This window comes from Populus euphratica, unplaced genomic scaffold (genome assembly GCF_000495115.2).
Source record: "Populus euphratica unplaced genomic scaffold, PopEup_1.0 scaffold36.1, whole genome shotgun sequence".
In the NCBI taxonomy this organism is placed as follows: Eukaryota; Viridiplantae; Streptophyta; class Magnoliopsida; order Malpighiales; family Salicaceae; genus Populus; species Populus euphratica.
In genome coordinates this window covers 177,232-205,041 of record NW_011499908.1, presented here as the reverse complement: position 1 = coordinate 205,041, position 27,810 = coordinate 177,232, and the positions used below count along the sequence as shown (strand labels likewise).

General features: G+C 34.0%; 3 protein-coding genes across 4 annotated transcripts; 1 reads left to right on the top strand and 2 right to left on the bottom strand.

The window, feature by feature from the left end:
• The first annotated feature begins 271 nt into the window (after positions 1-271).
• On the top strand, positions 272-3,037 carry LOC105133561 (U-box domain-containing protein 17-like). The gene has a single exon (XM_011037603.1). It carries the CDS (start codon positions 863-865, stop codon positions 2,927-2,929), a length of 2,067 nt encoding a protein of 688 aa, XP_011035905.1. The 5' UTR covers positions 272-862; the 3' UTR covers positions 2,930-3,037.
• An 830-nt stretch (positions 3,038-3,867) lies between these two features.
• On the bottom strand, positions 3,868-12,135 carry UGP3 (UDP-glucose pyrophosphorylase 3). Of its 2 annotated transcripts, none has more exons than XM_011037605.1 (16): positions 11,185-12,135; positions 10,261-10,441; positions 10,028-10,177; positions 9,765-9,897; positions 9,390-9,616; positions 8,977-9,143; positions 8,403-8,561; positions 7,753-7,844; positions 7,504-7,598; positions 6,884-6,961; positions 6,628-6,723; positions 6,174-6,248; positions 6,007-6,098; positions 5,766-5,928; positions 4,960-5,020; positions 3,868-4,290 (listed from the first exon to the last, which is right to left on the bottom strand). In XM_011037605.1, the coding sequence occupies exons 1-16, from the start codon at positions 11,892-11,894 to the stop codon at positions 4,178-4,180; spliced, it is 2,592 nt and encodes an 863-aa protein (XP_011035907.1). In that variant the 5' UTR covers positions 11,895-12,135; the 3' UTR covers positions 3,868-4,177. The 2 variants fall into 2 exon arrangements, with proteins under 2 accessions (XP_011035907.1, XP_011035906.1); XM_011037604.1 differs by having other exon boundaries at positions 9,390-9,629; positions 9,736-9,897; positions 11,185-12,131.
• Positions 12,136-18,683: 6,548 nt separating this feature from the next.
• LOC105133555 (putative two-component response regulator ARR21) lies at positions 18,684-20,832 on the bottom strand. Its single transcript, XM_011037598.1, has 5 exons — positions 20,285-20,832; positions 20,059-20,135; positions 19,906-19,942; positions 19,680-19,779; positions 18,684-19,580 (listed from the first exon to the last, which is right to left on the bottom strand). Exons 1-5 carry the CDS (start codon positions 20,562-20,564, stop codon positions 18,986-18,988), a joined length of 1,089 nt encoding a protein of 362 aa, XP_011035900.1. The 5' UTR covers positions 20,565-20,832; the 3' UTR covers positions 18,684-18,985.
• Between the last annotated feature and the right edge of the window lie 6,978 nt (positions 20,833-27,810).

Sequence of the window (27,810 nt, the reverse complement as noted above, 5' to 3'; positions counted from 1 at the left end):
CTGATATTAAAAATAAATTTTAAAAAATAAAAAAAAATACTATTTTAATATATTTTTTAATAAAAACATTTAAAAAAATAACGGAGTTTTAATTACTTGGACAGTGGGGATGCCTCTATTGTCTCACATGCTAACGTCGTGCATTTTGACTTGTATCAAAGCTCAGATTTCTAGTAGACTAATTAATGGATTAAAAAAAGATTAGACATGAGAAAGAAATACTGAACTAGATTAAAAACTTTAGACCTCACTCCCACAATCCAATTCACAAGCTCGAGTTCGAATTAAGGAGCACATAAATATTCATGTTTTCTACATTTGTTTTTTAATTTCTGAAGAGCATATCGAGGTAACAAAGAGCGAAATAAGATGATTATAATAAAATCCATGTTGTGGCAGTGCACTACTGTACAAGTCACAAAAGATCAACTTGCAGTGCTAAAAAAATCCGTATTTAAGTCGTGTGTATTACCCGAAGCCTCAGAGCTACCTTACAAGGCTTGGACGCACATATTTGCAAGCAAATAGCAGGACTTGTTCAATTCAACACTCATTTTGAATATATGTAAAAATGGCGGGGAGTATCAACTAACCCGCTGAAGCCGGTGCTTCCTCCAAGTGGCAGCAGCCCAGCGAGTCCTCATTTCTCTTCCACCACCCTTCCTCCTGTCTCTTATGTTGATTGTCCAAGAAGAAACGGTAAAAAATGTATCAAATAATCAAATATTTTCTTTGTTGAAGACGGATTTAATAACAAGAAATCAGAAAGAAGACAATTTTTCCAAGTGATCTAAATCTTAACAAAGAACTTGGACCGGATAATAACAATGAACAGAAACTAACTCATATAGGGTAAGAGGTCATGAATGCAGCCCTCCCTCCTATCATGATCTCCTCAGGTTTTCTGCCAGCTGGGTCTCTGGTGGAATCACTGATTCATATATCCAATGAAGTTGCTTCAGTGGAAAAGCTTCCTTTCGTACAATTTAGGAACATTTCAACCATGATAAGGAGGGTCAAACTTCTTTCTTCTTTGTTTGAAGATATACGAGAAACAAATAGTCCACTTCCTCCATCTTCCATCCTGTGCCTCACCGAGCTCTTTTCTGTGATCCAAAGAGTCAAGCTTTTGATTCAAGGGTGCAAGGATGGCAGCTCTCTTTGGGGTCTCATACAGACACAGTTTTTGTCGAATCAATTCCACGTGCTAGTGAAGGAAATGGGCGGGGCACTTGATATCCTACCTTTAAGCTTGCTTAATTTAAGCGCGGATACAAGAGAGCAAGTTGAACTTCTTCACAGGCAAGCAAAGAGGGTTGACTTGCTTGTTGACCCTCGAGAACTTCAAAGAAGAGAGGAGCTTTTACAAATAATGACGAGGAACAATCAGAAGAACAGCGGGAACAAGGGATTCGATGATTTTGTCAAATTGAAAGAAGTTTTGAACTGCATTGGTTTGGGAAGTCCATTGGAATATGATGAAGAAATTAAGAAGCTTGAGGCAGAAGCAGCGAAGCAGGCAGGCACGGGAGGACTTATCGTGGTTTCCAATATAAACAATATTATCTCTCTTGTAACATATTCCAAGTCCGTGATTTTCGTTGACAGAGATAAAGAGGAGATCAAAGAAAACTTCAAGCAGCGGTCTGCATTCATGAATAGAAATCAAGATGTTTCTTCATCTTCTCAGTCAATACTATCAAATATACCTGATGAATTCCGGTGCCCTATTTCCCTCGACTTGATGAAAGATCCTGTGATAGTTGCATCTGGACACACTTACGATCGCAATTCAATTGCTCAATGGATCAACTCAGGGCATCAAACTTGTCCTAAGAGTGGGCAAAGACTAATTCACATGGCCCTGATACCTAATTATGCACTGAAGAGTCTGGTGCATCAGTGGTGCCAAGATAACAATGTCCCGTTAATTGACGATTCATCTTCATCTTTCTCAAAATCTGAGAGTAGCAGAGGCAAGAGCAAGTTAAGTGAGAAAGCGATCGATCATATATCTGCTACAAAAGCTGCCATGGATGCTGTCAAAATGACAGCTGAATTTTTGGTCGGTAAGATAGCAATGGGGTCCCCAGAAATTCAGAGGCAGGCAACTTACGAGCTGAGAATATTAGCAAAAACTGGAATGGGTAACCGCAGGATAATTGCTGAGGCAGGAGCCATACCTTTTCTGGTGACATTACTGAGTTCCACTGATCCAAAAACTCAAGAAAATGCTGTCACTGCCATGCTTAACCTTTCCATATTGGAAAACAACAAGACATTAATAATGTCTGCCGGTTCGATCGACAGCATAATAGATGTTCTTGAATCAGGGAAAACTATGGAGGCAAGAGAAAATGCAGCAGCAACAATCTTTAGCCTGTCGATCATAAATGATTGTAAGGTGACTATTGGCACCCGTCCTAGAGCATTCTCAGCCTTGGTTGGGCTGCTGAGAGAAGGCACATCAGCTGGAAAAAAGGATGCTGCAAGTGCTCTATTCAATCTATCAGTCTATGAAGCTAACAAGGCAAGTGTTGTGGTTGCTGGGGCAGTTCCTTTGCTTGTTGAAATGTTGATGGATGACAAGGCAGGCATAACAGATGATGCCTTAGCATTGCTGGCTCTGCTTTTGGGTTGCTCTGAAGGGCTGGAGGAGATAAGAAAGAGCAAAGTTCTTGTGCCTCTTCTCATAGATCTGTTAAGGTTTGGATCCACCAAAGGGAAGGAGAACTCGATAACTCTGTTGTTGGGGTTGTGCAAAGATGGAGGAGAGGAGGTTGCAAGGCGTCTGTTGATAAATCCGAGAAGTATACCTTCCCTTCAAAGCTTGTCCGCGGATGGTTCTCTAAAAGCCCGAAGAAAAGCTGATGCTCTGCTTAGATTACTGAATAGATGCTGCTCGCAATCCCATAATCCTGTTGGATAAAAAGAGAACAAGAATATACAGAAAGGAGTGTAAATTTCTGGAAATCATATAAATGATACTGATGTTCTTTTGTTACTGTAATTTACTATCAAAGTTTAGTTTGAAAGAACTTGTAATACATGTTTGTAAATCGTCTCTCACACAGGCTACCTTGCACTAAAAACAACAAATAAGTAACATTTCGATGCAAACCATGCCTGACTTCAACCCCCATAGCATTCATCCTCTTGGAACTGGCTCAGTAGCAACCTGTCACCAAATCAAAAGCAGGAATCCACGGCTGTTACCATTTTTAGAGTTGATGCTTTTTGTACAAGAATATTCAAAGAAATAGCATGTTAAGTTGCTCGATTTTCAAATTGATGAACAGGAACTCATAAATCAGAGCTGCAGCATATTTAATTAAAGAATGTTGAAATAAAAACCGTGGTGAAAATTAGTTCAGGCTGCTTGAACAAGCGAAGGTAAACTCCGAAGATCGGTACGGGGCAGTTTCACAGTAACCAATGGTTCTTGCAAGTGAAAACGTTCCCATCCTTTCACATCAAATCTTCGCTGCTGCAATAACTTTGATCCATGCCCTAGGATTCGAGCCTATTTGACATTAAAAAAATATCATTTACCATATCATAGTATCAATCACACATGAATTTCGCATTTTCAATTGAAAAGCAACAACTCAGCAGCATGCACTCTGCCTCTTTTTTTTTTTTTTTAAAGATTGCTTCTCTTTCATCTACCAATAAAGCCTGCGACTCACCAACAGTACCTGATGGTGGAATCAAATATATTTCAATCTGGAATATAAAAAGGGCACAGCCACATTACACGATTTAAGATAAATCAAAGATTCAACTGCAGCTGATTAGAACTCCAGAAAATACTAGAACCAATACTTGTACTCACGGAGAGCTAGGCTGATAGAATGAAAGAACAAAAAAAGTAAGGGAATTATGTAGTTTATTGCTTGAGCTCTTACATTGTTTCTACACTGGATGTACATTAATTTCACACAAAGGTAAATAAAAATAAAAATATATATAGATATCTAATGCACAAAAGTTACAAGAGCTCTAGACGAGACCATGCAGGTTTTACAAGGCTCTAATTCAATGAATTACAGCAAAGACGATCCTATGAGTAAATGGTTTTAACTTGTGTTTAACCAGTCAAAACTACAAAGGCGAGCTTTCCAGTTCATTTGTGAACCACGATTCACATTGAACCAGATCAAATGACTGTCAATATTTACATCTCTACCAATTCCAACTGAATATGTGGGCCATGTATCTTGTAATTCCAGTGCCAGCTTCCACTATCCATTATTTTTTGTTCTAAAGGGTTGAGCTGGACTTGCAAACCTGTGTCAAACGAAAAGTAAATTGATTCTGTAATGAGATAATAACATCCACGCTATAAAAGCACCGAGAAGAAACCGCACATGATACAGCTTCATTAAACGCATCAATAAAGCAAGTACAAACTGCGTTTTTAACTTGAAATTAAGGACGAGAAGTTTCATTATAGTTTCCTTACACCTACGAGACCTAACACTTGACAAACCATAAACAATGTGCACGTCTGATATCTGTGTAGTGGAGCAGAGTGACCAAAATATCTGCATCTCTGAAGTTCCAAGTTTTTCTACAGTATGGAAGCAAATTTTGGTCCTGCTGTCCTAGTAGACTGAAATCTTTCAGCCAGATTCTTAAAACCAAACAATCCTACAAGGACAGAAGCTGGCATCTTGTAACACAATGAAATCCTCACAAAGTAATATGCAATGTCCATTTCCCAGTTCAAGGGGGCAATAATGCACTTTATCAATTGCCAAAGAGAATAACAGTCATGTAAAACATCAAACTGTATAAATGAAGTCTCTTTTAATATACAAAAGCATCACATGTGTGTGTGCATGGATGCAAGCATGTGTGACTCTCAGTGTGGGTTTGAATATTCAGTGGCTTGGTTTTTTAGAAGGAATACAGAGCAATTATGCAAGAGTTTTTAGGATATCAAATGCAAGGAACCTGAATCTCCTGATGTTATCTTCATTTTGTAGCCATCTGGTATTTCAAATATCTGATTTCCCTGAATCAAAGGGGAAAAAAAGAGAAGTGAGCACAGGCTCACAGCTATAGGAAGCTTTTAATATAGAATCCTAGCACGATACAGGTCTAATGAGTTTAAAATACAAAAGCCAGAGAACCATTAAGAAGATTCATAACAACCGCTGATTCTCCAACAACCTAATTCTCTATGGCCACAATATTAGGTAAATGGATGAGAATTTGTAGTAATGCACCAATCAGCTTCCAGGCGGGTGTACTTCACAAAAAGATTTAACTAATTGATCCTCCTTGTCATGCCATGAGTTGATTCTCCAACAACCTAATTCTCTATGGCCACAATATTAGGTAAATGGATGGAATTTGCAGTAATGCACCAATCAGCTTCCAGGTGGGTGTACTTCACAAAAAGATTTACCTAATTGATCCTCCTTGTCATGCCATGAAATTTCCATCATCGTTCATTATGCCATTGAATAGAGTTTTTTAGACAAGGATGCTGTCCTAGGCTTCATTTATATCTCGTACTCTTGAAAAACTGTCCTAGAATTTGTTTATTTGAGTGTAGACCCTGCAAGGAGGCCATACCTCCTTGAAGCCTAATTTTTGGAAATTTCCTCATATCAATTCATAGAAAAAATAAAAATCAGAAAGGAGCTTCTGCTGCAGGTCCTAATCAGGGATTCTCTATAAAGTACTTCACATCATAATCAAAACAATCCGATTAACCAACAGAAACAGTTCTGATGTCCTCGTGTCAATCTAACCTGTATGGTAACGTTGTCAGCCTCAAATTCAGCATTTCCATGCAGAATAACCTCCAATGCCTCAAACCGTTGCACATCATGCTTCCAGTATATATTGTCTCCAAAACTCCAGTTAATCCCTTTGTTCACAACTTTGACATTTTGCAGTCTACATCTTCCACACCTAGAGAAATGGAATTAAGATCATTGAATTTCATTTCAGCATATTCAAAAATCTGGAAGAGCGCACACAAATTTTTACCTGTTCCCATACTGTAATATTGGATCACCATTTGGATCAATCCTGGTTGAGCCCATGACATTTTCAGCAATAATGATCAAGCTTCCATCTAGCTGGAGGAGGAACATCAGATGAGCATAAAATGTACTAGCTTGCATGCCTTTTTTCAGACTATTAATCTATGTCACCTGAACATTTCTCCATGAGAACTCTGCGACCTCAATTTGTAGCTCAGAACCCTTAGATATGGATCCTCCATTAAACTGGTAAAGCAAAAGAAATGAAACACAATCATGATTGGTTGATCAACTTCGTAATGGGGAACTAACAAAAGCCAATCAGGCACACATTCATTATGCCAGAGTGATGACTGATGAGAGAGAGAAAGATTTCTTGGCAAACAAGACATTTGCAAGAAGTTACAAGAAATGTGTGGTAGCAAAGCTTTTGCACGTTGAAAAGTCCAGCAGCCACTTGGCTAGGGACATTTAACCAGATACAGAAATAAGCAAACCAAATATTAATAGATGTATATAACACCAAATAGCCATCATCATATAACAAGCATCATGCACCATTCGCTATGGAATAAAGAAAGAAATATACACAGGCAAACCATGACAACAGCCACAATAAGCTTACCTTTTGTCTTGTGACCTCCCAAAGTGGGCCAAGAGCAGGATGCAGAAAGATGAGAAATGGTGGTCCAGACTCAACATATTTATCATTACCTTCAATCTACAAACAGTAAAGAAGTTAAATAAATGGAAAGAAAAACACAGCGCTGGCAGACAAGCACAAACTCAATAACCTTAAGTAAATGAAACACAATATGAAGGGCAGTTGACCTCAATTCTCAGAGACAAACTAGGGCTCTATACTATAATTAAGAAGATACCTGAGGAAGCTCTATATCACAATGTGAAAGAATATCATAGGCATTCCGTAAGATATCCAAGAGTGCACCATCTGGAGTCTGCATACAAGCCCAAAGTAACAGATTAACATGAGGGATATTGATCACGTCAAGCGATTAGCGAGATGCCACAAATCAGGCTTCAAAATTTGGTATCCAAACTCAAGGAGCTAAAAATAACACTTTTGGAAGTTTGGAGACTCACTGATATTTCCGATACATACCAGTACACAAACAAGTAGGGCTTGTAAATCAATGATTCAATTGTTGATTTATTACATCCTAATATACTCAACTACATAGACACTTGCAGATTTAAGCCACTGATCAATCCTCAAATGACTGAGTGGGGTCCAAGATAACCAGCCATACAAAACAAAACGTGAGCTGAGAAAATCTAGATGCTTATGGCTGTGAGATCATAAAGTAGAGACTAGTACCCACCAGAAAGTGGCTTCTCAAAGAGAAGGAACAATAAATTATCTCAATAAATAGAGAGAGGAACTAAATCCCTTCCATGGATTTGGAAAAAAAATAAATTCCATCATCAAAATTTTTTCAAACTGCTGAGAACAAGTATAGTAACTAGCAGAATTTACAACCTGGTGCAAGGAATTGTCAGAATGTCTTCTTTTCCTCTTAGCAGATGAAGTAACCCTTCTTCGCTCATTATACACAATAAAGGTATCCAGCTGATCTGCACAAGTGTGTTGACAGGAAGATTTTAATTACCAAAAAACATATATCTAAAATTTATATTAGAACATGCATTCGCATGTCTATGTGTGTAATCCTCATGGGCACATTATATGCTAAAAAGTTCAGAAAGAAAGCAAGACAATATATTGTACCTTCCACACCCTTGTAACATCTGGATAAATAGGTGTTAGTGAAGTTATCTGCAATATTTTGCATTGTGCATTCCAGCCGACCACCAGAGACACTGCAAGTAAAACAGCAATAAGCCAAACAGCATCCAGGGCAAAAGTTTCTCAACTGCAGGCGGGGATTAAAAAATTTCAGAAGGAAAGATGGATATCATTAAATAGTGAGGATAGATCAGACAGTATTCTCTCCTCAATATACTATCTGGAGAAACAAAGAAAACCTGGAACAAAGATAACTACAGTAGCAAAGTATCAGATTTCTAAAGTATTATAAGAATACCTTTCAAACTGAAAAAGAAAATTATCAAGACTCATTCCTGGGATCGACAATTGATTTAAACACTCAAGTTCTGCATATAAGATGTTAAAAATCAAATCCCTCATGTGATATCTAATCACATTTAGACAATCCCCCTTGTCGCCTCTTGTCCAAAAATATGTTTTTAATCCAAAATCCAAAGTCTCACTATGATGTAATTTATACAAAGCATTATGACCTATGTAGCAATTACCCTAAAACAAAATACTAGCAATCAGACTGGCATAGAGAGCACAGTACATATTTGGTATAAATGGAGTACCAGCTAGAAAACATCAATGAGTGAAGTATGTACCTGTGACAGTTCCCATAATGGTCCATGTATACAATTGGCTTTTTTGTATTCAGAACCATGCCTGGCAAACTTTTTTCATTGTTACTTGATGCAACAAACTCCAGAGAAGGTAAATCCACATACAGAATGTTTGTATTGGCAGGGAACTCTGCCTGCAAACTTAACGTGAAAAACAAAGTTAAAACTAAGTTTTGGTAACAGGGATGAGCATGTTAAAAAATGAATGAAAAAAATAAAAAATTATCCAGACTGAATCACGCATCATAATACTAATTTTAAACCAAACCTCAAACATAAACATATGCATGTCAAAGTATTACCTACATAACCACAGACCAATATTAGCATTTATTTCCTTCAAGAATTCCAGCACTCAAATTGCTACCTTATCTTAAAGGGAAACTAAAAAGACATGTTTTCAAGTTTGCTATGAAGATTCTGAGCCTACATTATAGAGATTCAATTAATCATCAAAATCCAGGCACGAAGACATCCATGTAGCTAATTCAAAGCACAAGGAGCACACAAAGTTATGATAAAGAAAGCTAGTACTCCCAAGGAAATGATTTCATACCCGTTAGTTGAACAAGGATCGCGTGTGATTTCAAACTTATCAAACTCGGTGTATTCAATGCATGACAAGCCATAAGCCCACTGCCCATCAAGATTCTTCTTTTCAATAAGGACATTAATTCCTTCAGTAGCCCCTGAGTTGCGCTTACAAGAGGCAAACCCCAGTTTCTGTTACATGTACACATTGTATAACAAGACCATGAACCCCAAAGAGAATTCATCCAAGTACTGTACATAAGCATTCTTTAATCTGAATATAGTAACTATGCACAAATGTTCTCTTCTTTATCATTCAACCTCATTTAGATGAAATATATGGGCATGGATAAACACAAATACAAAGTATGAATATTTGCAGTGCTCCCTTATGAGAACATGAGAGTAACAAAATCAAATTGTCAAATATGATTCCACCTTTCTGTGACGTAAGCCAATCCCTGCCAGTGCCAAAAGGGTCAAATCCGTGGCAGCAACAACATTACTGACTTGTCGCACAGTAGCACCTTTTCTATCATGATCATAAAACCACTTGAAGATGCCTTTGTCATAAGCAAGTTTCCAAATCACACCATGTCCACCGGGCTTGCATACAGGTGCAAATGGTTTTGTAACTAACCACTGCCCATCTTCAGCACTAACAGCTGGGACAAGAGGCTGTCAATTCATAAATTATGCTAGTAAGTGAACACCACTAACTAGTGAAAAACCCGACGAATAAGAAGAAGCGAATATTTAACATATCTTGATAACCATATTAAACCTGTTCAAAAAGTTGGAAACTGGATTGACCTCTTCCAAACCAGCTCAGTCTTTCACAAAGAGAAGTGATATGCTCATGGTTATTCTTAGCAGAACTTGTCATGATTGCTACAGGGGTAATGCACTGCTTTCCATATATCTTGAAGTACAAGAACTCTCTAGCCTGACAATGATGAAAAAATATAGATATTGTTTCAAAGAAGAAGCAGTTAACATTACAAACCACAGTTATGAGCTCAGACATAAGCTTTCTTCTTTCCAAGCATCGAAGGAATAAAGTAGAGATCTTCTACCTGGAGATCTCTTATAAGACCTTCCAATAAGGTCCGTCCACAATAAGGAAGCATTGCAGCAGGAAGGCATTCGCCAGTGTCAGGGTCAACCAAACCTAGCCGGTCAGCAGAACCACCAAGAGGATAAATTTCTCCTAGATCTGGCAAACCCTAAAAGAAAAGGATCTTATTATTCTAGAAAAAACTGTGGCAAATCCATTGTTTTAACAGAACATTAAACTTTAGGTACTAACCTCAATTCCCCACAGAGCTGCTTGAGATGCATACTCTGTATTTTTTGAAAGGTCAAGTCCACTAGGAGCATGAATTTCCAAAAACTGGCATTCCATTGATTCTTTTATGTGCTGGGACCAATTTGTAGTCTGCTTTTTGAATGTTGACTGGAAAAGAAGTTCCAGCACCATTATCTGATATCTAAGCGAGCATTTAAATAAACAATTTCAAGTCATTTTAGACGATCAAACGAAAAAGGAAAATGTGAATAAGATTCTAGCTAAACTTCCTATATTTGAAATATCTCTAGTGCAGATTTTCATTCCTCATTGTCTACCCAAATCAGTAGCCCTAACATGAAACTTTAATAAGTCTATCCACCACCCAATAATACGCAATACAATCGTCCAGCAGGCAAAAAACTCACTCTGGAAATTTATGTAGCTGATCAAGTAATCGTTCACAGTTACCTTGGTAGATAAATGAATCCATTGCAAGCAAGTAGCCCCTAAACTCCATATTCATCAAAACCCTAAACCCCCAATTGCCAACTTGATCAAATTCAATTACTCCTCTTCTAATTCTCCAGTAGTATCTAAACCCTAAAAGAAGAGTTAATAACTCTAATCCAGTAATAATTTTAAATCACGAAACAAAACAACGAATCCCAATTGCCAACTTAATCAAATTCAATTACTCCTCTTCTAATTCTCCAGTAGTATCTAAACCCTAAAAGAAGAGTTAAAAACTCTAATCCAGTAATAATTTTAAATCACGAAACAAAACAACGAATACCATGCAAAGGTTGTTCTTTCTCGTTCAAATAATGTATATAAAATTAAAATATCTCCATTCCAACACTTAAAAATCATAAATAAACCAAAAGCAAAACAAATTTAACAGACAAGACAGGAAAACAAAAATTTAAAAGGAGAGAGACTTACCCAATGACACCTCCAATACAATCATAAAACTCCTCGACCTCGCCTAAACTCTTCAGCAACTTCTTCAAGTCCTTGATCTCCTCATCAGTCAAATTCTCCCCGTAATTAATCCTCCCTAATCCTTTATTACCATTATCACTCAAATCAAACCCCTCAATAATCTCCACTAAACTATAAAGCGCGTTCTTAACGGAAGTTCTAACAGGCTCCACCGCTTCTCTCTCAACTACCTCGAATCCCTCCAAACTAACCACGTGCTCTTGACCAGCAGCGACCAAACACTTGAGCAAAAACAACTCACGAGAGGTTAAATTAATAGAATCCAGAAACCTAGAAACTCCTTCAATTTTGAAAAACCGTTTGACGCGTGAATCGTCGTTCAGTACTGAGTGTTTGCCGTTTAATGTTTTGGAGTGAGCGAGCTTTGAACGGAGAGATTGGAGTCGAGAGATTTCTTGGTGGAAATTGAAAGAGTCTGGTGCAGGGGGCGCGTACTCAACAGGCGCAATGGAAACTCGCGTGGTCAGGGGCTTGGACGGAGAGGAAGAGAGTGAGAGTAGAGGAGGAGGAAGATAAGGTTTCTTGAATGAGAGAGATTTGTTGAAAAGATTAATAGAGTTGAAAGAGAAGAGAAAATCATTTCTGCTTTTGTTGTTATAACGAAGAAGTATGTTAGTGGATGATGAAGTTGCGGCATTTGTTTTAGCCATAGATAGCAGCAAGAGACAAGACGGAGTGTTCGAGAGACAGAGAGAGAGAGAGGAAGAGGAGGGGATGAAGGGAAAAGGGAAGTTACTCTATAACATTGGAGGAGGAGATTTTATTTATATTATTATTATGTCTATGTTTAAAAGGGAGGGAGGGAGGGATAAGACGAGATGCTGGGAGGATATACCGAGGGGAGAGAGGGAGGGAGGGAGAGTTTTCTTCACACTTTTTATGCAGTGACTGAGGCGCCTCATCTTTGGGCGTATGATTTTGGAGTTTTGGATTGGCTGGCTGTATTTTGGATGGGAACCCACCCATCCATGGCCTCTCCTTTCTTTCGAGGGGGTGTTTGGCTCTCTTGTCTAACGTGCGTGGACGGACGAAGGAACAATTTTGATTTGGGCTCCATACCTTCATGTGGGAGATGATTCGGAGGAGCCCGAATTGATCCATTTTTTATTAGGCTGGGCTCCAATAAGTCGGGCTTGATTTGTATTTTGTAAGATGGTGGTTTGTTCGGGACTTTCTGCTCCACAAACTTTATTAATAAAAACAATAATCGCCTTAATTTCTTTAGTTTTTATTTTATTTTCATTGTTTGCAAGTGGAATGACGGTCGATGCTTGTCTACGCTATTTGTCATGGGACGATTTTAAATGTAGAATGGCATGCCCACCGTTATTGTACATTTGTTGTTGCACTGGATCCTAATGTTCAAAGGCTTTGTCGCGGTTGCTTATTTTGAATCTTAAAATCTCATCATGGATATGATTTATAATCAAACTAAAAACATGTTTGTTATTATAATAGGAATTTTTTTAAAAAAATTATTTAAAAATATATTTAAATTTATTATTTTTTATAAAATATTTTTAATATCATCATATTTAAATAACCAAAATACATAAAAAAATAATTTTAAACAAAAAAATATCAAACTTTTGATAAATAGTGTTCAAAATACGTAATATTGGTTGCTTTTAAAATATTTTTTTAAAAATATATTAAAATAATATTTTTTATTTTAAATATTTTTTTTTAAATTATATTAATATATTAATATCAAAAATAAATTTTTTAAATAAAATAATAATAAAAATAAAAATATTTAATATATTTTTAAATAAAAATATACTTTAAAAAATAACCTCTATCTTTTAAACACTCCTCATCCAGGATTGCAGGGTGTGATAAATAATTTTTTTTAGATATAGTAAACAACAATAATCTTTATCTTTGTGATCAGGGCAAAATTTATTGGCCTCCTCGAGTTTAATGGTATCTCAAGATCATCCTAAAACTTTTGATTTATATTTTTTCAACGTCAAGCATAGATTTTTTTTATTTTGCTCTTTTTTTACCTTATTTGCAAGGGGTTGTTGCCTCGTTTTATGCTAAGGCAGGCCTGAATGGATCGAAATTGGACTTGGGTAAAGTATTGTTCACCACATTAAAGGCCCGAACTCGACTTGATCCTAATGGCAAATTTATTATATATTTATGGGCCAAGCCCACTTCTCTCAAATACGAGAATCTTACGACGGGCTTTCCTCGAGAACGTAGAACTATTTCAGAGCACGTCAGAGTTTGCAAATAAAATGAGAGGTTTTAAAAGGAAGCATTTTCCTCCGTTCTAGTTCTAGCCAGCCTGCTTCTCCTCGAGGATTTAAAAATGCCATCACAACTCTGAAATTCCCAATGTGCTCTTAGCTTTTCAAATCCCTGAACCACCAGTAGGGTTTGCAGCGCCTCAAACATATATATATATATATAGAACTATACCTCGGCCCAGCAGAATCTTGATTTTCTATATATATATATATATACATATATATATATACATATATATATACACAAGTTAATATTTCATGCTGGTCCTGAATGAATATTCGACCGTCTCCTCCAGTATCAGTCCTCTCACAAAAAAATTTATATTCGAGATAATCGTTAGTTCAAAACACATTCCATGTTGACTGGAGAAGGGATACAAGCCCTTGTCTGACTCTCTTGGATATGAGAATCTAAAGATATTTTAAGCACTCTGCTGGTATATTTTTCTTTCAATTTAGTAGTAGAGAGTTGAATTAAATGAAGACTAGAAGCCACATCACCATGTCTTTGCTTCTTTCTATAAGGAAATTCTAGAGTTCATTTGTCAAAGCTCATCTGTACTTTCTACTTGCGTGTATCTGCGATCGTCAATGCATTTAAGCTTTGTATAATGTATATAAAATTGATTGTTGAATCGTCGACATAGCTATAGATATGAGTTAGGTTAATTACACCCGCGTACATAAATTGGGTTAATGAATCTTTTTCTCATCACCTAAACCAATCTCTTGAAACATGTAACTCTTTTACTTTTCAATTTATACCGAAATAATATATTCGAGAATTCAAATACAAAAACCTAATCGGGAGTTTAAATTGATGTTGTGATGTTGCATATCAATGCTGAGTCCCCTTGGTAGATTCGGGAAATATATTATATATGGTCATGAATAAGAAAGCATCATTCCGTGCGCGCCCGAACTTCGAAAAGCTTTCAAGAATTAGAATCCATTATAAACCGGAGGAGAAAGAATGTTGCAAATTTGCAAAGAGAAGTCTCAAGTGTGTTTCTTGGTCATATGAAAAATCATAATTGAAGTTGTTAAGCAAAGCCGAGCCCGATATAAAATTGTATTATGTGATTAAGGTTGCAAACAAAGCTTGATCATAAAGTTGGAAAATTTGTTTAAGAAGATGGTTAATTAGTGCATTTGAGAACAAATTAAAAATGAAAACCACTCAATTTTACATTCAAACTTTATTAGAATTTAAATTTTAATACAAACTCTTTCTAGCATAGAATATTAATACGAGTTAAATAAATTATGAGTGAAGAAGAAATTAATCTCTAATAATAATTGATTAACATGTTTATGTTTTGATACAATCTAAAACTCTCTAAAAATTTTTATCTTAAATACAAAAGCAACAAAACTTTTTTCATATTTATAAAATAAAAAATTAAAATTATTAGATTCAAGAAACATATAAGCTTTAAAAAAAAAGATATCATAAATAAAATGAAGTTTGGACTTCAACCCACATGCAAGAGTGCCAACTCGAGCTTAAGTTTAATTTTCAGCTTGGATTCATTGTAAAATAAATTTTTTTCAAAGTTATATGAATAAAATTTTCAGCTAAAAAATTACATAATTTAAATTTATTTAAACTAGAAAAAAATCATGTTTAATTCTAGTTTATTGTTTGTAATCAAAGTGTCTAAATGTTTGTTTTTCATGTTAAATAAATATAATTTTGATTCTTATTTAATTTTATATATTAACATGCATGCTAGGATTGGGATTCTATTATTTATGCAAGATTATATATATTAGTATGCTAGTCTTTTTGTTATGATAATAAATTTACCATGATTTTATAAATTACTTGAATGTAAACTAAATATATATACTAACTAGTGCAATTATTATTTGCAAAATTTTTATACAACATATAATTAAATTTTCTTTTCAATGTGTCTGATACAAGACAAGACAGTTAGCTGATGAATTCATAGATTAAACTAATAGGAAGAATTTCAAGAAAACAATCTTGAAGAGCTAACACAAATTGCCATAACCTTCAATTTGAATTTTTGATTGACACTAATCATATTAATTCAGAAAGATAATTTAAAGGCAGAAGTCGTTTTCAAAATCAAAATTCACTCCAAAAATTGTTGCTACTCTTTAAAAACTATACATTTCCTATTTATCTTTCCCCACTATTTACTTTTTGATTATTTGTTTTTGGTAATTTATTTCTTATTTTGCTATTGGTTATTTATGGCAAGCTATTTAAGCTAAGTCTTGGTTTCTAGCTACTTGTCATCTTTAAATTAATAATAATTTTACAAACCAAGAATTTCTCTGCAACTTTGAGTTGTTATTGTTTCTAGGGTTTTCGGTAATTAACAGAATATGTGTTTTGTTATACATTATGTCAATAAACTTAATTTAGTGTTAATGTAGAATTATTTTTTTATTTATAATTGACCCTAAAGCAACTCCTTGGTTAGTACAGAGTTCAACATAAAACTAGTAAGTTTGAAGCTCATTTAGTACCGTGTTTTTCTTTCTTAAAAGTAAAATAAAATTACCTTAAGTCCATTATTTATAATAGTAAAAAACATAAAATAAACTAAAAGGAAAGAGAGATTCAAATAATGTTTATTTTACTAGAACTCTAGAGTCAAATTCATAGTACCCATGACATAAAAATTTGGTATGGCTGGTGAGAGTAGTTGAATTTTTTTATTCCTTTTTAAATAGTACAAATACTAAAATATCTTTATAATATGAAGGCACTTTGTCTCTTCAGCTTCAAATGCACAATTAAATTATTAGAATATTCTTGAAATAAAAAATAGTTTTGATTGATGGTCATTTTTGTTTTTTTAACCTTTCTTTTGTTATTGTTAGATAGACTAGAAATAAATCTGTACTTTAATATTTAAAAATATTAAAACAAAGTTAACAAACATGTTGCATGTATCGGTACATGAAGGATTATTGTGATCTTTAAAAGACTCCTGTGGCTTCTCTTGGTAACTAAACTGTGGCTTCTCGGATGGCATTCGAATCCTTTTGGTGGCATATTCATGTTTGGTTGGCATGTGTCTTGAATGGATCTTAGATTTAATGTCGGGAGCCTTTCCTTTATTTTTTCTCTCCATAGTTTTGGTACTTGATTCTCTAAATTTTAGAGTTACCTTTTAATTTGTTTTTTCTTATATATGGTCCATGTTTTTTTTTGCTTTTTAATTTTTATACTTGATTTTTTTTGTAAAGTTTTGATTTTTTTAATTTTATTTTTTAATATCAATTTCACATATATTTTTTTTTCTATTTTAGCTCTTATTCTTTTGATTTTAGTTTTTTCCTTAACCCTTTTATAAAAATTTTATTAGTTTTCAATTTCATCTCTTAATCTAAATTTATGGTGTGTTTTTTTAATTTGATATTCATTCTTTTGTTTTTTAATCCTTTTGTTAAAGTTTTTTCACTTTTGAGTTCACCCTCCAATCAAAAGATTTTTGTTGCCCTCTAATTTATTTTTTATTTTGATTTTTTTATTATTATTCTTTTAATTGCTTTTTTTTGGAACCTCTTGAATAATTAATTTTTCTTTTCAATTTTATTTTTCAATGTTTGATTTGTTAGAGATTATATTTCATGGTTTTTTCATGTAAGGTATTTTTAATCTAATAACATGGGTCACAGTTTAAAAAATTAATGTAAGTCAATTTTTTTTTGTTTATTTTTTATTTCATCATTCATATTTTTTTAAAAGAAATTTCTTTTTAATTTTTTCAATTTATTTTCAGTTGATTTATCCTGATATGATAGCATGGATCATGAGTTTTGTGAGTTAATTCGGGTTAACTTGCTTTTATTAATTACTTAGATTTCATATTTGTGATGTTATCTCGTGTAGACTTAAGCTTCTTTATTCAATCTTGTACTTCAAAAGAATTTTTTTTTCCAAGTAATCATAATTTTTTATTTTATTTTATCACTTTATAATTGTCTTTCATTTTTTATTATCTAATTAAAATAAAATCAACTTATTTGATTTAATTAGAATTATATCTATAATTCTTATTTTTTTAAAAAAAATTTTGATATGTCATTTTCATCATCTAAATATTATTTTTTTATATAAAAAAACAACTGACCCGCGCGGGTCCAAATCTAGTAAAATAGTACTGTGGATGTGTGTATAATTTGTTACACAACCTGGAATGAAACTAATCCAGAATGTAAATTCGGAATTTTCATAGGGCAAACCACTTCTAAATTTAGAAAAATCCAACCAATCAACTCGATACCAAGAATGAAAATCCCAAGATATTAGAAAAAATATTCGAATTCTTTTATCTAGTGAAAACACATTCAGGCATTAAATACAAGGGAAAGAAAGCCACATGCAATATACGATAACAGCGAATGCTTGTCTTTCAAAATCCAGCATTTAGTTTTACAGTTTTTCAAATATTCCAATCTCTTATATATACTCCATATTCCTTCCCCACACGCGCACATATATAAAATTATTTTCTTCCCAAAACCTGCAATTATCATAAAATTAATCTCGCTCATCGTTTAAGCAAACTTAGGCTACTGAAAAAGCTAGAGAAAAGCATTAAATGGCATAGCATTAATTAATTTCTCCTCAATATCAAAATTAATTCCTGCATTATTTCTTAATTAGAAGACCATTCTGTTCGAAGTTTGATCCCGTGAGATGTTAAAAATGCCATTAAACTCAACAGTTCTTGCATTTATGAATAACTGAAAAACCAATCACTTCCACGAGGAAAAAGTGGAAACCAAAGTTACTCGCTGACTGGTAGCAGACTTGTGTGTACGGGCGCGCGCGCGCGCGCGCTGCACTACTCTCTATGGTTTATAGGTTTGCTTGCATATGAGAGGTTTCTTTTTTAATTCTTCTGTCACTCCAATCTCCATGAATCATTTCATGCATTTATACATCATTAATAGTTTTTTCAGTATATATAGGAACTGATCAGACATTTCATCAGCAAAGTGTAAAAGGGCACTGTTCAATCAATATATATATATATATATATATATTCCAATGGAAAACCATATATCCCCTCCCTCTGGAGAATTATTCTTCTCTAAATCAAGCTACGAGCCTACATGATATATAGGTAACATAATTGAAGGATTTTCATGCTAATGATTTGAGTATCAATGTCATTTTCATTTTTTTTTTCTTTTCAAAGGTAGCTAAGAGTTGCTAAAATATTGGAGACCTATATATCTTCACTAATCAGAAAACAATACCCAGAACCCAAAATGCATATCTTGTAATGCTAAAAATATTCGTCTATTCATTGGGAACACCAAGCTGAAGCCTACAGCGACTTGAGATTTTGCATACAAAACAACATAACCAACAAAAGAAGATCAGATAATGACTAAAATTACCTTGTATGCAGGAACATGACATTATCATTAGGCATATTGGTCCAGGAAAAGTAAGTACTTCAAGATCTCACTCAAAATTGTCCCATTCATAAAGTCAGATGTAGAGTACTTGCCATCCTTGCATGCTTCCTACTTCCATCTCCTTCCATCGATCTGCCAAGCTTTGAAGACAACGAAAGAGACAAACTACCATCAGCTACACATTTTTGAAGTCCATCTTCATCTTTAGTTGATAGTTTCAGCGCCAAATTCAGTTCCAAGTTGCAATCTGAATCCGAAGTCTTTCTCTTTGAACCTTTCTGCATTTCTTGAATTGTTCTCCAATTTTTGTCAGCGGAACTAGTGGTGTTCAAACATTCCTTTTGATCTATTCCTGATCTCTCTTGCAACTTGGCTATGAAGTTTGATTCCATTGAGCCAGGTCTACTTTCTTCCCGTCGGGATACTTGAAACAACTTGACCCCTTCTAGAAATTGATGGGTTCTACTTGTAGCTTGTACATTCAAAGAAGGAATGTTGATACTCGAATCATAATTAAGTGAATTGTGATTGTTGCGTCCAATTACTAGTCTTTCAGATACCGAGCCATAAAGTCCATGCTTGAATCTGTTGAGAGCAGTTCCTTCCTTATAAGGGCTATACATCTGGTGGTCGTGACCTCTCCAAGAAGCATTTCCATATCTTGAAGGAGAAAGAGAGAGAGAGAGATTGTCAGGATATACCAATTTAGAATCTGAATTTGGTTTGGAATAGGAGAACAAGGAGTTAAGACTTTCATACCTTAAATTGCAAGAAGATCTTTGATTGAAATTTTGTAGCACGGGAAGCTGGCTATGGTTGTAGATGAGGCGATCCCCGCCTTCCAAAAAAAGCCCTTGGCCTGTCAATAGTATCTTCCTAAGTTAGAGAGAATTACAATCCCCTAGAGAAACCCTAATACTCTATCTATTTATACAGGAAAGATTACTTCTTTGATAAAAAGAAAAAAGGATTATATAATAATTACCTTGATTGGGTTCATCACTCCTCTTGCTTCTGTACATCTAACAAAAGAATACATAAAATTAGGAAAATCGGGCCAAATAAATAAAAAAAAGAAAATTGTTAGCTAATCAGTGCATAAGTAAACTTATGTAACAGCTAGTATAGATCAAAATACTTGAAGATGGCTTTTGACATGAGCAATGCTAAGGCCTTTGATGTTCATCATCTGAAGAACAAGCTTTGGGGTTGCTCCTGCACAGATCAATACAATTCCCACTATCAGAAGCAAATTCCTCATGGAATTCCCATCGGTAATTAAATTAATGAACAAGAACAGATCATTCATCAAAAAAAGAAAAAGGAATAAAACAGGAGACCAGGAGTGTTAATTGAGTACTAACTTTCTTGTCCTCCTAGTCTTTCAACTGCATGAACAAAGCAAAGATGAAGATCCGGCGTCCACCGGAGCCTTGGCATCTTGGAGCGAATGTATTGCCGTACAGATCCGGTACTGGCTGCCTTCTTTTCATTTTCTTCAACTGAGCTGTTGCTTGTGCTCACCCCTTCATTTCTGGATTTGAAACTAATTTTATCCACCTCCTCCTCATCACCCTCGTCTTGTTCGACTTCCTTGTTAGAATAGCTTGACTTGGAGCCTCCAAAACTATCACTTCCCTCCATCTCTCTTCGCTTAGTTTAGCTGTCTTCCCTTATCAATTCTATGTGAATGATCAAGAAACAGTAGTTAGGAATTTTAGTGTCGTCTAGGTGTCTTATAAAATGACTTTTGATGTTTCAGTTTCATCTTAATTTCTTACCTCAGACTAGAGAAAATGGGGTTAATATTCTTTTGGAATAAAATCAGATAAGCATAAGCAATAATATTTTCAAGAATTGGGAATTCAAAAACCCTAGCCCTTGACTATGGAGAATATACAGCTATAGCTGGCTCTTTCATCTGTCTTCTTGATGTATAGCTAGTCTACTTTTTTATACTTATTTTATTTATGACATGCATGCATAATGAAGTTTGGCATGCATTTATTATACTATGCGTGGATGGGTGGATGATGAATAATTAAGTTTAGAGCTAGGTGCGGGAAAATGACATGTAGCATATACAAACTATGCATATATATACATACACTCGGTGTACATGTAATTCCGTATATAAGATAAGTTCTTTATGTCTATAGAATTTCTTTTTTTTCTCGAAGATGTCCATTAGAGTTGAGCTATATAATAAAAGTAATGTTTTCCTTGAATATTCTTTCACCTATCCTGAACTTAGACTTTAATTTAAATTCAAAACTTCTTCTACTTGTCAAAAATTATGATAAAAAAGTAGAATTTTAAATGGAACCTCCACGATTATATATCTACCTCTCTCACCCGAACACGTACCTTTTATCCATGTTATAAGTTCTTATCTATCTATTTTGGGATATAAGTAAAATTTATATATTACTTTTAAAAAATTAATTACTATATTTACATAATTAAGTAAAGATTTACTTATTATCTTAGTTCGTTGCAGAGACTCAATGAATTTGGACCGAACTAATTATACATACGTACATAGAAGTAGCCTTTTCCTGTTCTTTAAAGTTTTCACACGCTCATGTTTCTATAGTAATTTGGATCTCTAATGCACAATGTATTAGAATTTCCATGCACTTATTTAAATGGGTTTCTCTGTGGCATTCTCAAAGAAAGGAACTTTTTGCTCATGATCAGCTCGAGATTAGTAAACCGAGGAATAAATTAATGGTATATAAGAGAACAATTAAGGCAAGAAAATATGATGAAGATTATGTGCATGTGTGCAAAAAAGAATATTATAGCTCATCAATGGAGGATAGCCCTATCAAGCTTTGCTAGCCTGTCACCCGCCAGTTCACACACAAATTAACTTGGAAAAATGCATGCCCCACTATCTTTGCGTCGAGAATCACGGATTTTGTCTTTGTCTCTATCGAAGACCACTTACCGTGGCACCCATGTCAACAACTCTTCGATTTCTCTCGGGTCTTTCTGACATATATTTGTTTGGTTGTTTGACATTTAACCAACATCCTTGTTTTGTTATGAGGTTTAAAATAGTTTTTTTTTATATCACTCATTAGTTATTTTCAAATGCATTTGGATAAATTGATTTAATTATTTTTAAAAGCAAAAAAAATATTAAACTTTTTAAGATTTACTTTTTTGTCCTTTTAATTTTTTTTAGCATAATAAAATGATTAAACTATTTAATAAAAAAATCTTAAGTTGTGGCCAATGATGTTTTCTTTAATAAATATAAATTTTATTAAAACATTACTTTTTTAATTTGATTTCTATTAGATTTTTTTATTGATTTTAAAAATAATCTAAGTTATTTTACTCTTCAACATTAGGTTATTTTATAATTGAATTTAGTTTTATTCAATTTACTTTTGATATAGTTGTCTCGAGATCACAACCAGGTTACAAATTTTTCTTTCCAACTCAAATAGACTTAAGTTGAGTTTTTGTCAACTTTTTTTTTATTATATCTTTTTTATTTCATCTTTTAATATTTAATTTGTTAGAAATTGAGTTTTGATTTTTGTTAGTTTATTTTTTATGAGGTTATTGCATTCTCATTTTTTTTTATTAGATGAGATCCTTCAATATTTAATTTTTTTATTTTAATTTTATCATTTGACATTTAATTGGTTGAGAATTAATCTTCGTGTTTTTTTTTTGTTTTTTTATTAGGTTATTTTAATTTTATAATAATCACATTACTATTAAGTTAACCTGTTTTTACTTGATATTATTTTTATTGTTTTTTTTAAGAATTTTTTTTGTGGTTTCACTCTTTTACATTGAAGTTTCTTTTATGATTTTATTTGATTTATTTTCGACTAGGTTAGCCTAATATCACGATGAATTAACATATTTGGTGTGCCAAAAAAGACTTATTGGAGCCCTGCTCCCATGTGATATCAGCATATTCATTTCAACCGAACCGATTGCTTTGGTCTCAGGAGATAAAGATAAAACTTACTTACTCCGAAGGTTTGAAGTTCAAGTTTTACTACTAGCTTTTTTGTGTGGAAAAATATAGCATATCCATATCTATTTAATTCATTTGTAAAATACTTTAAATTTCATTCTTAACACAATTATGATAAAAGTCCCTCTGGGTACATGGAAGTGAAAGCATGGTATTTTGGAACTGGATCCTCTCATATATATATATTCTTTCATCGTAACTTTCAATTATAAACTCAATGATCTTGATCAGATAAGAAAAATAAAACAATAAAAAAAGCTAACTTCTTATTTTTATGGTATTCTAAATCAGATCCATTTAATTTAAAAACATAATGTTGAGAGGTTATCTGTACATTAAAAAAATTGAATCATCGTACTGCGTCTGGTGATTGTGGTTTATCGGGGAATCATCCTGGATAAGAGTCTTGATATCAGTATTAATAATTAATTATTAGCGACATATATGAAAAAACTTAGACCCGATGTCAGATATGGATTTGGCGTGGGAGTTAGTTTAGGGAAATACTAAAATCATGATTCGAAAATGAGTATCAAAGTTAAATTCCCAATAAAAAATAGTTGGATTAATAAATAACTAGTTAGACAAAGCTAGGAACCATTGTATCAAGAAACTCGAGCAATGCTGGGTAGCTGACAAAGAAAAATTCTATTGGATGTGCTCCATCACGACCTTATGCTTTAGGCATGGGCCAGCATTTGAAAACTGAAGATTATATATATATATATATATATATAGACTAGATCAGTAGGGGAAACGAACAAAGAAGACCCCAGTAGACTAGAGCTAGCAAGTCCAGAAGCACGGTAACTTTTAACGAAAGCCTTGACTTCCCTGCCTTCATCCAAGATTAAATGCCATGGACCCCGCGAATATTAAAAGAGGAGAAGAGAAAATAATCTCAGAAGCAAAAATATATATATCAAAGTGATTAGAAAAAATATAAAAAATATCTTCAAAAAAATTAATTTAAAGGTAGGATTTAAATATTTGTTTGATCCGTGGAATTTAAATATATGCTTCAAAAAAATATAATTTTCAAAAAATCAGCAACAAACACTTTGTTAATTTAAAAAAATAATATCAACACTTTAAAAAAATTAAAAAATAATTAAAAATAAAAAATTCAAATTTTAAAATGAGTGTTGTACCGCTGCACTTATTACGCAATTTGACTCGGTCAACATTTCATTTAAGGATTCCTGTTGATAGTCCAATATTCAAATTAACAGAAAATTCAATATAGTAACAAAAAAAAAAAAACTCAATCCCAAACTAAGATTTATAATTAAGCCTTCGTGCCAAGCAACGTGCATGCCAAGATCCCGAGTCTTCCTCTAATTTTCAATTTAATGACTGAGTTACATATCAAGTAGCAGTAACTTTTCGATGTTAAAAAATCTCAAGAAAAAAAAATGTATAAAAAAATTGTTGGCCTATATATATATATATTTGTTGTCCTAAAATTAAAATGTCAATGTACATGTATATAACATCTATATTACATTTGAAGTCAAGAAGTAAAAAAAAGAAAAAAAGAAACACAAACACCTTATTGAAAACAATCATTAATCCATTACCAAAAAAACAAAGAAGGAAACAAATCATTAATGGATCAAATACTTTAATTTGTTTTTAGGTCAGTTAAAGGCCGAATTATATAGATTTATTTTTTCTATATTTTTTTTTTATAATTCATGCCTAAAGATCGTCATGGTTTTATAATTAACTCGATGTTCAACAAAATGGCCCACACGCACAATTTAATTTCAGCTTTCTACATAAAAAGTAAGGTAGCATACAGTATTATTTATGCATGAAACCTAATATCACATCCTCGATCGTGTGCTCTAACTACATTTATGGGCTATACATATATACGTAATCAAATCTCGGCATGACATGTAACCACTAACTAAAGCTTTTTTCCACTTTCTTTAGCTTAAAACTACTCATCATCACGAGGATCTTGAGAGAAATCAAAGCCGTCCAAGAAATTAATGGTTTCTCCTGGCAAAATCACCCTTTGACATGGTTAGCTGGTATTAAATTAAATATTATTGGGCGTGAGTTGTGACTGCAAATGTTAATTGAGAATGTCTTTGAATGGAAAAAAGAACTTCAAATTAATCCATCCATGGTTTTACAATGGTTGGACTTGGAGGACACTAACTGAGCTGGTGCACATTTGACAAAAATTGCTGCACGAGTGAGTCAATTCAACTCGTGATTTAAGTGGGAAAAGGGTTAATTTGAGTTTAGTCAATCAACTTAGTTAATTGTGTATAATTGGTTTAGTCTCATTTAATTTACTTAATGCATTTTATTACCTTCAATCAATTAAATGCCTCGTTATCAGTTTAAAAGCAATTGTGTGTTAGTATGTTTTTGTCTCTTCTTTCCAAGCAGTTCCTGGAAAACAGAAGACATCAAATTGCTAGTTAAGAATAATCCGGTTTTTTAGGATCAATTGTCAGATTATGATTCAATCTTTTAATTAACTCTTCACCCTCTTGTTTTTGTTTTATGATTGAAGACTTTTAAAGCTGAATTTATATATTCTTGTATTTTTTTTAAAGGTCCAAAATTTTTTTTCTAATGGATCCACGATTTTGTTTCGAATATTCTTAGGAGTCTTACTTTGTTCTTTTTAATTTCCATGCAATCAAGATTTTTTTATATATATATAGTTTGCCATCTCCTTAATATCCCTGTAATCATAATAATATTTCTTGGATTACTATAAAGAAAGAATGCCAGCGAAAAGAAATTATAAGAGATCAATGCTAGTACAGCTAGCATCCAATAATTAAAAAGGGATAGTTAATAAACAAATGGAGTTTGGAAATATAAGTGAAGATCACTTCTCAGCAATGGTATAAGCTGGTTTTCCTGTTAAAACTATTAAAATAAGACTAGAAAGGGGAGGTCTGAGAGATTCGGCATCAAACACCTAATCAGGGAAGTCAACTCCCAACAAGACCTTTGTTTTCCTTCTTTCTAACCACTCTTTCTTTAATCTACTTTTATCTTGTGCATGAGAATACGTGAACCTATTAATGCGGATCTACCATCGTTTGAGAATGAGCATGTCTGTCCTTTTCCGAGCTACATAAATTTAGTTTTTTATGCTGCACCCACTTATATTTAACACTATACCATGGTCATTATCATCATGGAGAATCCATGCATGACATGCATGCAGTGTTGCCGATGCCATGCATGCTACATATCGACCACATTCAACTTTAGCTGATCCTTTCAAGTTTCTCATTTATGAAATAACAACTGGTGTTCACTTAATCATTAATTAAGTTTTTGGTATGTGTGGAAAAAGATTGACTTCACGAGTATCACGTCACTAGCCCTATAATTGGTCTATGATCAGCCCATGAACACCATCTGATTGATCATAAAGGCGGTCGAGATATAAAAAATGGTCAATTTTAGCTAGAAGCTGTTCTAGACGTTGTGAAATGGGAAACGCTTTGAATTATTAATTAACATTGCGTGTTTGATTAATCAAGAGAAAATGCTGCCGCCGAGTAATTAATTGATTGCGTTGCCTTCACATCGGAAACGTATGCATGGAATGAAAGGAAATTTATACATCTGAACATTGATTTGCAATATTTGCAGCACAAATGATATCAAAGGTGTGTTTTGTCTCCTTTTCAAGCATTTTGTCCACCACGGCAATGAGCGTGACAAATTACCCGCTATTTGTATTTCCCTAGCAAATATAGGTTAGTTGCATGAAATTCATGGCTGCAATTTGCAGTACTCACGAACTAGCTTGCTTTTCTTCTTCGAGTACCATGCCACATTGTCAGGAACATTAAGGAAACGCCCGCAAAAGCAGCCTCCACTTGGTTATCCCTGGAGAACGGGAAAAAATATATATATATTAGTCAATTAAGCTGTAATTAGCTTGAGACTGGTAAAACTATAGTTTTACTAATTGTTATAGATAGGCCCCCCTCGAGAAAAACTTTTTCTTTTTTTTTGGATTAATATTCCGAGGGGGATTGGCAGTCTTTTCTTTTCCAGGTAACAAGCGAGAGCATATTTGGAATCCAGTGAGGATCATTAATTTTGCCAATGGTCTCATGCAATTAGGTCTTGCTTCTTGACTTAGCAGAACCTATATAGAGCTGGCTTCCTCTAGATGTATTTGATTGACGGCGAAAATGCAGGCTCCAGTTCAAAGACCCGTTAGCCTCCCAGTCCAATCTTGACAGATTAATTACATTCAGAGTCCTTAGTGGGGGACCGTGCGGAAGTGATTTGCCAGCAATAGACCCACCATGGTCCGACGCTAATTGACTACCATTTCTCCTTTTTGACCGCCAAAATCAGATACACTAATCTTGGCAAGTAAACATTGGAGGCGGATGACAATAGGAGTGCCTTTCCATCTGAGCCCCTAAGATAACCTATAACTTGTATTTTTTACCTTCCGTTGACCAATTATCATATGCAATTAACGATAACCTCAAATGACCTTGAGTGAATCCACCTTTACAGAGGAAATAAAATAGGAAGAGATAAGAGGATAAAAGCATTCGGCTAGTAGCTACATCGATATATTATTATTATGAAAGCTACTATTGCACTCCATCGTAAGTGATAATTTCGTCCTTTTTCTTCAGCTTATTATCAAATACTCGAGCATCGAGGTTCTTGGATATAATAATACCATTAAAACACGGCTTACAAGTGGTTGTGAAGAGGTAGGAGACCATTCACCATTCGGGCCAACAAAAAGAAAGCCCAGCTTAAAATGGACACAGTCCTTCCTCACACAATGGCGGGCGGCGTTCTGATCAGGGCACCTCGTGGGCTGCTGGACCATTCAATTTAGACTTGTCGTCTACTCTTTCC